The sequence below is a fragment of the Pipistrellus hanaki genome (assembly GCF_964339955.1).
Source record: "Pipistrellus hanaki genome assembly, chromosome: 4".
NCBI classification, from domain to species: Eukaryota; Metazoa; Chordata; class Mammalia; order Chiroptera; family Vespertilionidae; genus Pipistrellus; species Pipistrellus hanaki.
This window is the reverse complement of record NC_140506.1, coordinates 88,831,633-88,840,415: the sequence shown is the minus strand read 5'-3', so window position 1 is coordinate 88,840,415 and position 8,783 is coordinate 88,831,633. Positions and strand designations below refer to the sequence as shown.

The following is an 8,783-nucleotide window of genomic DNA, read 5'->3' as shown; positions in this document are numbered from 1 at the left end:
GCTTCCAGGCTTGGGGAAGCTAACATTCCTGGTTCTCCGTGTGACATGTTTGAGGGCCTGTGGCATTTGCATAGGCCCACCTCTGGCTCCCCTTGAGTTTGGCCAGCTCACTTCTGCAGCCATAACCTTGCCCGGAGATGTTCAGCCAGGGGTCTCCAGGCCCACCTGGCAGGGCCACTCTCTGTATTGCTGGAAAGTACCTGAGTCCCCAGCTCCAGCTCCAGCCCTGCCCTCTGCTTCCTCCTGCTCTGGGTCCCACCTTGCCCACTTTTTAAAAGTTGTATCAATGGGCCCTCTTCCAGAATGGTTGCCTCAAGCACCCAAGGAATCCTTATGCTTTGTAAATTTGGGGGCTGGGAAAGGTATGTGCTGGGTGGGAAGCACTTGGGAGCTATTTTACCTTTAAAGACAGCTTTGAAGTAATTAATGCTACAATGCCCATCTTTTAAGGCACATGTGTCAAACACAAGGCCCGTGGGCCAAATCCAGCCCGCCAGGCCTTGCAATGTGGCCCGCACCGCGCTGTCATCACTGCACTCCGCTGTCAGTTTATGACATTGTCAGTTTATGACTGTTCAGTAAACCATTCGGCCCGCGATTTAGGCTGGATTTTAGATTTTGGCCCCTTCTCTGATTGAGTTCGACACCCCTATAATTTAAGGTGTGCAATTGAATGGATTTTATTTTTTTAACTTTATTTCTCATTAATAGCTCTTAAGGAATTTTTAAAAAATATCTTTTTATTGATTTTAGAAAGGAAGGGAGAGGGAGAAATAGAAACATCAATGATGAGAATCATTGATCAGCTATCTCCTGCCCAACATCTCCACGCCCCCCCCAACCTCACCCCTCGCACTGGGGACTGAGCCCGCAACCTGGGCATGTCAAATGCCCTTGGCTGGAATCAAACCTGGGACCCTTGAGTCCGCAGACTGATGCTCTATCCACTGAGCCAAACTGGCTAGGGCAGTGGTCGGCAGACTTATTAGTCAACAGAGCCTAAATTTTTAAACTTAAACTTCTTCTAATGCCACTTCAAAATACCCGCCTAAGCCATGGTATTTTGTGGAAGAGCCACACTCAAGGGGCCAAAGAGCCGCATGTGGCTCGCGAGCTGCAGTTTGCTGACCATGGGGCTAGGGCAATTGAATGGTCTTTAACTTGTTCACAAGTCAATCAACAATATTCTGGGAGTGTTTAAAACTATGCTGTCAGACCTGGCCAGCATGGCTCAGTGGTTAAGCATCAACCTATGAACCAAGAGGTGGCAGTTCTATTCCCAGTCAGGGTGCATGCCCGGGTTGCAGGCTCGATCCCTAGAGAAGGGTATGCAGGAGGCAGCCGTCAATGTTTCTATTCCTCTCCCTAAACTCAATAAAAACTCATTTTAAAAAATATATAAAACTATACTGTCAGGGCCACCCCCACTCCAGGAATTCTGAAACTGGAGGAATCTAGAGGTTCTTGTCTTTTCAGAGCCCCTAGGAAGGTCTGCTGTGCAGCCAGCCATGAGACCAGCCTTGAGCAGGGACCCTCTGAGGAAGAACATTCTGCCATATTTATAGACAGTTTGGTTGTCACACCTGGGGGTGCCATCTACTGGGTAGGGACTAGGATGCCTACATGGTAGAGTGACCCAGCACCAATGTCTACAGGAACCTCAAATCCCTTTTAGCCTAATGTGACCCCCTGGGACCTCCAGGCACAGCCCACATGGCCCCCAGAAACAAAAATGGGCCTCACCTCCAACAGACCAGCACTTACCAGGGACATTTCTCAAACTGGGCCCTGAGGTCTGATCTCTAACAAGCCCCAGGTGCTGCTGCTAGTCCGAGGACCACTCTGAGCAGTGAGGGTGTGGTTCACATTCAGATCACAGGGGCCTGCCTGGGGTCCAGCCGTTTTCTCCAGGATGGCAAATTCTAGATGGTGCTCCATCTCCTAGCGTTCCTTAACATACAGCCACCCAGGAATTAGCTTGCTGCGAGAGCCCAGGCTTGCTCTCCCAATGCAGCTGACGACCCAAAAATGCTTGCCTCTACAGAGAATGTTCTTCCATCCAAAAGCTGCTGCTGCTCGTGTAGAGCTGTGTCCTCTGGAACTGAGAGGCTGTTGGAAAGTGGGTTTCAAGGTGAGGACATACTTCCGGAATGTAAGCAACTACTCAAGTGGGGCCCAGAGGTCGGTCTTCAGTGACAGCCAGAGTAACCTGTCATCCCAGGTGGGCTTCGTCAGGAGCCTGTCCAGGATGAGTGGGTGGAGACAAAGCTGGGTAGTGGCATCCTTGCTGGGAAGCACAACTCCATCCTTGGGAACAAAGGACTCTCCAACCCAGAAACAATCCACATAGGACTGAGGTGCCCAGACGATTAGGGAGTGAGGTCTGCTAGTGAGAACTGCAGAGGGCCCCCGGCAGCCTGCCCCCAGTGTGGGTAGCCCAGGGTAGTGTGGAGCATCTGGCTTTTCCTTAGGGCTAGAGTAGGTACCAGCCCAGCCCAGCCCAGCCCCACTGCCTGTTCCCCCAGAGTGGCCTGTCTCCATATTGACCAATGGTTTGAGCACTGGATGGACTCTGCCCCCGCCTGGTCCTGTCCCTAGCCCTCACTGGCTCTGAATTTAAGCCTGAGGACTGTGGCCGGCACCTCCCCAGGGAAGGCCCTGCCCCACCCAGCAAGTTTGCTGGAGGTTGGGCCTGAGGGTCCAGCCCTCAGAGAGCCCCTGGGGCCTGGAGACAGGAAGAAAGGTCTTTCTGTGAAACTCCAGCAGACCGGAAGGCAGTTGTTAGCCCTGGAGGTCTGGATCCCTCTGGCCAGGAAGGGGGAAGGGTGGGCAGAGGCTGGGATTCTGGGAACACAGGCCAGAAACCAACTTCATGGGAAAAGCCTTGGATAGGGGAAAGATTCCAGTGCATGTTGTGGAGGAAAAGACAGCAACGCACAGGAGCAGTGCGGGACTGGAGGGTAGCACTCTGTTCTAGGCTCAGTTTGCACCCTCTCCCCACAAAGAGCCAGTTGGCAGCAAAGCTTAGGATTAAGAGGCAAGACCACAGAGCCTGGTGGTGGTTTGGAACTCTTTCTTCTCCTTTGTTAAAAGGGGGAAAGGAAATGGGTATGAGGTACCCCGGGCTCTGGGCAAGGCATGCAGGCAGTCCCAGCAGGCAGGCACTGGGGGATGGGTGGGAAGAGTCCTGGAGTTTCCCACAATCCTTTTCTCTGCAGGGAACAGGAAGGCTGGCTGCTGAGTGGGGGGAGAAGAGGGCCCTGGGGAGGGGGGCAGCAGGCAAGGGACTCAGGGCTCACTCTAACATGCAAAGTCCAGCTGCCCCATAAACTAGGTTGCTTCTTGAGTAACATACGTATAAATACACAGACACAGCCACACGCACACATGCGGAGAAGGCTCTGCATTCCCGAGGGTGGGGATCTAGGCCTGCCTGCCCCCAAGGAGCTCCACGGTAGGAGCCAGGCAAGTCTCCGGTAGGAGCCAGGCAAGTGTCCGCAGCCTCCTGAGGTGGGGTGAGTCCTCTGGGAAAGACTGTTTGGTCTCTGAAGTTCTGTCCACCAGCACCCAGGTGATCTGAACCAAATCCATGCAAGCTGGGTGCTGTGTGCCTGCACTTCTGCATACTTGCTGGCAGCCTGTGTGCTGGCACAGGGGGTCCAGTCTCTCCCCTCCAGGGCTCCAGGGAATGGGGGTGCAGGCAGAGGGTAAAGGGGGCCAGTGGAGACGTCTTCTCCCCCGCCCCACGGGGTCCTGGCCTCCGGGAGGGGGGAGGGGCCTCCCTTATCTCTCAGCCTCCATGGCAGGGTGGGCCCTTGGTTCTGAGGCAGCTTGTTGGGGGGCCAAGGGTGGCCAGTCTGACGCGGGGGAAGGGGGTGCTGGAGTCCACAGGGGTGGCTGCTGCGGCTGGTGGTGTTGTGGTCCCCCTGGGGGTGAGGCCACCATTGGCCAGCTGGGCGCTGCAAAGCTGCCGGTGGCACCGTGGGGCAAGTGCGGCGGGGGTGATGTGGCCGTGGCAGCCATCGGGCTACCGCTGCTGCCGCCACCGTGGAAGCTCTCAGAGGCCTTGAGACGGGAGAACATGGTGAGGGCATCTGGGAAGTTGGGGGGCGTTGCAGGGGTGTTGGCGGGAGTGCACATCTGTGGGGAGGAGAGCAGAAAGGGTGGGGTGAGCACTCTTTCTGGGAGGCCCCCGATCTCCCAATGGCTCCTAGCTAGACACCTGCCCCTTGCCCCCCAGTCCACCAGTCCAGGGCTCACAAAGGAAAGGTGCGGTGCTGAAGGGGCTGGCCTGCTACACCTGCTGGTGGCTCCGAGAAGGTCCTGTCCTAGTGGCCCCTCCGTGGCCAAGGGCCACTGCAGCTTACCCTGGAGACCCTGCCACAGCTGCCCCTGAGGCCATGGGGGACACTTACCATCTGGTGGTGGTGATTGTAGGGAATGTTGGTCTCCTGGAAAAAGGCGCTGAGGGCCGTCTGTGGGGAGAAAAGCCCAAGCTTACTCTCAGCCCCTGCCTGACCCCGCTGCTCCCCTCCTTCCTTCCCAGGCTCTCTGGGACTTGATGCCACCTTGGGCCTGTCACCACTCGTGCCTTACCTCCTTCCAAGGAGGCCCCTGGGGCCCCTGGGCAGGCTTGGGGGGGGAGGGGGTGCGGACCCTCACAAATGTCTGCCATCTGGACGCCAGGGGCCTCCAATTTGCACATACCTGGTGTCAGCACTGTGACCTGGGTGGCAGGTAATATTCTGGTCAGTCTCATGGGGAAAGGCCTCCCAGAGACCTCAGCCCAACTATCACCATGGGCAGGAAGCCCCTATCCTCTCTGAGCCTGTTTCCTCAGCTCTGAGCCAAGGCCCCTAGATGTCCAGTCTGTGACCCATCTGTCCCTCCTTGTCTGGGCCTCAGTTTTTTTCCATCTGCACCACAAAGAGAGTGAACTAGGTAGCTTCCAAGTTCCCTCCCTTGCAACAGTGACCTCCTAAGATCTGTGGTTCCAGCTGGGAGAGCCAGAGTCAAGTAGGATGGTCTGGTTTGCACTCCCTGCCCCGCTCACCTGAGTCTCCAGCAGGATGTTCTCAAGGTGACAGAGCAGGAGGATGGCAGAGGTGCGGTTTATACCCAAGACTGTGAGGAAAGGGGGATGAAAGCTGGCCTGGGTCAGACCAGCTCATCTGGAGGCCCTGGGACTGGAGCGAGGGGGCTCCAGTGTGGCCTCTAAGAGCCCCCAGGGCAGTGCTGGCATTTGGTGTGTCCTGGCTCAGCCTCTGCAGGAGGGCGTCAAAGAAAATAAGGAAACCAGCTGCTCTTGCGAAAGTGCTTGGTGAGGGAAAGCGTCAAGTGTGTGAAGGGTCTGGCATGTCTTGCCAAGTCCCAGGCCCAGCTCTAAGCAGCCCCTGCCATTCTCATTCTTCCCATCACCACCCCCTCAGATTGGCCTCCCACAGCCCAGCGTGGCCCGTCCCCTCCCCCACCCCTAACATACCCAGAAACCCAACCTGGCTCCCAGGGTTTCCCTGGGGTTTTTGTAATTTTCTTAAAAGTACAATCAAATGAATTATTCTGGGCATTTCCTGCTGAAAAACCCCACCTGTGTCACCAAATAGGGTGTGGGAGCTGGGGGATGGGAGTACTGGTCTCTAGGCACCTCCTCGTGACCCCCAGCCCCACCCATGGAGCCCCAGGGACACACCCAAACCATTCTTCTCCTAACAGCAGCTCCAAGGCCAGAGTGTGAGAATTTCAGGGAAAAACATTTGCCCCACCCCTTAGAGCAGACAGAAGTTCCTCCTTTCCCTGCAGCCTCTGTCCCCATTAACACCTGAATCACAGAGAATATGACCCAAAAAGACAGCCTCCAGCTGGCTGGGTCAGACCCTCAGCCAGTAGGCTGCCAGCTGTGGCCTAGGAGGCAGAAGGGGGTTAGCCATAAAGAACCTCTCATTCACTCCCATCCTGAGACCTAAGGTTTGGGTGGGGGTTCATGACCCATTTCACCTTAAGTGAACCTTCCTGTATTCATATCCCCATTTTACAGATGGTGAAACTGAGGCTCAGGGAACCCGGGGCACTGGGGTCCTACCCCTGGGGGGCCATCAGAGCCCCCAGTCTACAAGCTGCTCTTGCCCCTGCTTGAGATCAGAGTTTCCCCCCCAGACATTTCAATCCTCAAAACCACACTTTCAATTCCTGTGATCTATCCACACCAACCTACACTGCCTGAGTGACCACCAAGCTATTGCCAGGCTCTGTGGGCTGGACTCAGAGTGCCCGCCCACTGGACACCTGCCTGCCCAGCCCCAGGCAGGAAGGGAGCCATGTATGCAGATGTGGGATTCAAGCAAACTGCCATGAATGTGGTTTTGCAAGTTTTGCTACATCCAGCCCCAGAGACAAGAGGGCTGATTAGGAGACTTGTTGCAGGGTGCGGCTGCCAGCCCTGAGGGTGGGGGGCTATTGCACCCCCAAGTTACAAAGGAAAAAACTGAGGCCAGAGAGGGGAGATGACCTTCCCAGAGAGAGATGGAGAGCATCTTCTGGAGTGAGGGTCACACAGTCATCAGATCTCTGATAGGAAGCAAGGATCCTTGGGGTGGATAGGCCACTGCGTCTTCAGACCGTTCCAACTTTCACTTGGGAATTCTGTTTCCTTCCAACCCCCAGGAAGCTCTCTTGGCTCCTGGTCCTTCCTGCAAGCCCAAAACACCTTTCCTGGGCTGGCTCCCCATGGGGAGCTAGGCTCTTGGGCCCCTGCTGAGCACAGAGTACAAATGCCTGAGGCTGGGGGCCCTTACACCTGTGAGGAATGGAGCTCAAGCGGCTCTGGCCTCATCCCTAGATACTACCTTGAATTATTTCTGGGGAAGCTGAGTTAGGAAAGGTAGCTTCTTGGTAGCACAAGCCTGGGCACTAGTGCTCTATGGGGCAGGGGCGATAGGGGAGAGGAGGGCAGGGAGGAGGCGGTGAGGGCTGAAGCTACTGAACCGCACACCACGCACGCCTGCACTCTGCAAATAGAGTCCCCTGCCAACAGAGGAGGGCCCCAAGACAGCACCGTACACTCGGGTGTACATACACGCATGTCCACTAGCTGTAACACGGCGACGTGTATGTGCACGGAGCACACACCCCGCGCCCGCGCCCCAGGTGGACGGCATGTTTACACTCGCCAACATGCCCACACGCAGCGTGGCGCGTGCGTAAATACAAACGCACATGCACGTTGGCACACGCGCGTCTGGGCTGCCCACCAGGCACGCAGACCCACGCACGCGGGGCGACTCCGCCCGTGGGCCCCGGGGCTCCTCAGACCCAAACCCGAGGCCCGGGGAGGGGGGACCGAAGGCGGGCAGAACACGTCCCGCTCGACCCAGGCCTGGGGCGTCCTCCTTCCGGCCGCCAGCCCCACGGTGTCCCGGCCCCAGCGCCGCCCCGCCCTGGCCTTAGCCGGACAAAAGTGGGGGGTCCCCCGCATCCTCACCGCCCAGGAACTTAGGGTCCGAGATTCGGGGCCCGGAGGGGGCGAGCCGCCCCTCCGACTCACCCCGCGTTTCCGGGCGGCGTTTCCGGGGCCTCGTCAACTCGGCCGCGGCGCTAGGCCCGCCAAGCCCACCGCGTGAGCGCGCTGGGACTCGGACCCGAGCACGCGATCACAGACAGCGGGCCCGGAGCACGCCCCCTCGCACCCCGGCCCCCGCGGGGCGCGCACCGCGCGTGTCCACACCGCACACGCCCCACGGGCCGGGCCCCCAGCCCCGGCCCCAGGCTCCCCGGCGCTCGGCCGCGCACCTCGAACTGCCAGTGGGCCGCCTGCAGCAGCTGCTTCGCCTGGTCGGCCGCACAGCCGGCCGTCAGCACGAACTGATTGATCATGACCTGGTGCTTAAGCTCATCCATGTTCACGGACATGGCGCCGCCAACGCCGCGCTGCCCGCTCCTCCGCTTCACGCGTCCACCATTAGGGAGCCGGCTCCGGCTAATACAAATATTTACTGTGCGGCTCTGACTCACCGAGCCTCGCCTGGCTCCGGGGCCGCGGGGGGCATGCTGGGAGATGTAGTCCGCCCGCGCCCGCCCGCGCGCCCTCGGGGGCTACGGGCCCAACTGTCCGACGCCGCCGGGCGCCTACTGTGTGCAGGGGCGGGCCGTGACCAGAGCTGGGCATCCGCGCCTCTGCCCTGGCACTAACGGGGGTCGGCTAGGCGGAGGCCAAAGGTCTTTGTCAAGACCCTGACGAACCCGGGTGTGGTTGGAAGAGGACCCTAACAGTTTTGGCACAAATCGGAAGCACTAAGCCGCGAGGCCCCAGAGATCTGGCAAACAGTAGGCGCCTATATTCATTCAGAGAATAAACTTTTACCCCTTTAAAACTCTGCTCAAAACCACCGCCTCCAGGAAGCCTTCCAAGTCTTCCCCAACACTCCCGAGCGCATCGCGCACTTGGGAAGCGGGTCCCTCCCTGGCCTGGCTCTTGGTCAGGTACACAGTAGGCCCGAGCAACTTCTGGGGTTAGGTAGGAACGGCATCCTGGATGGGTAGCCGAGGCCGGCAGTCTGTAGCCTCGGGGTTCCTCCCCTGCGACGCTCCCACTTTCCCACCCAAAATCTGGTGCTCTCCGCCGGAAACCTCGCCCTTAACGTGCCGGCGCTAGGACCGCGCGGAGCCGGTTCCGGAAAAGGCCCCGAACTCCTGTACCCAGAATGCTCCAGTTTATTTGCAACATACGGCCCCGAGTGACGTCAAGTGAGTGAGGCTCCGTCTCTGCCAATGGGCGACCGCAGGGTGTT

The 8,783-nt window shown here is 58.2% G+C and overlaps 1 protein-coding gene across 1 annotated transcript; it reads right to left on the bottom strand.

Moving 5' to 3' along the window:
• Positions 1–3,059: 3,059 nt before the first annotated feature.
• UBALD1 (UBA like domain containing 1) lies at positions 3,060–8,237 on the bottom strand. Its single transcript, XM_084882531.1, has 3 exons — positions 7,786–8,237; positions 4,416–4,475; positions 3,060–4,140 (listed from the first exon to the last, which is right to left on the bottom strand). The coding sequence occupies exons 1-3, from the start codon at positions 7,903–7,905 to the stop codon at positions 3,784–3,786; spliced, it is 537 nt and encodes a 178-aa protein (XP_084738657.1). The 5' UTR covers positions 7,906–8,237; the 3' UTR covers positions 3,060–3,783.
• Between the last annotated feature and the right edge of the window lie 546 nt (positions 8,238–8,783).

Excerpts from the sequence above, each read along its gene's own strand:
- UBALD1 (XM_084882531.1), bottom strand. The coding sequence starts at position 7,905 with ATGTCCGTGAACATGGATGAGCTTAAGCACCAGGTCATGATCAATCAG. Across the intron at positions 4,476-7,785 it reads CGGCCCACTGGCAGTTCGAG|ACGGCCCTCAGCGCCTTTTT; the intron begins GTGCGCGGCCGA and ends TTCTCCCCACAG. Across the intron at positions 4,141-4,415 it reads ACAATCACCACCACCAGATG|ATGTGCACTCCCGCCAACAC; the intron begins GTAAGTGTCCCC and ends TCCTCCCCACAG.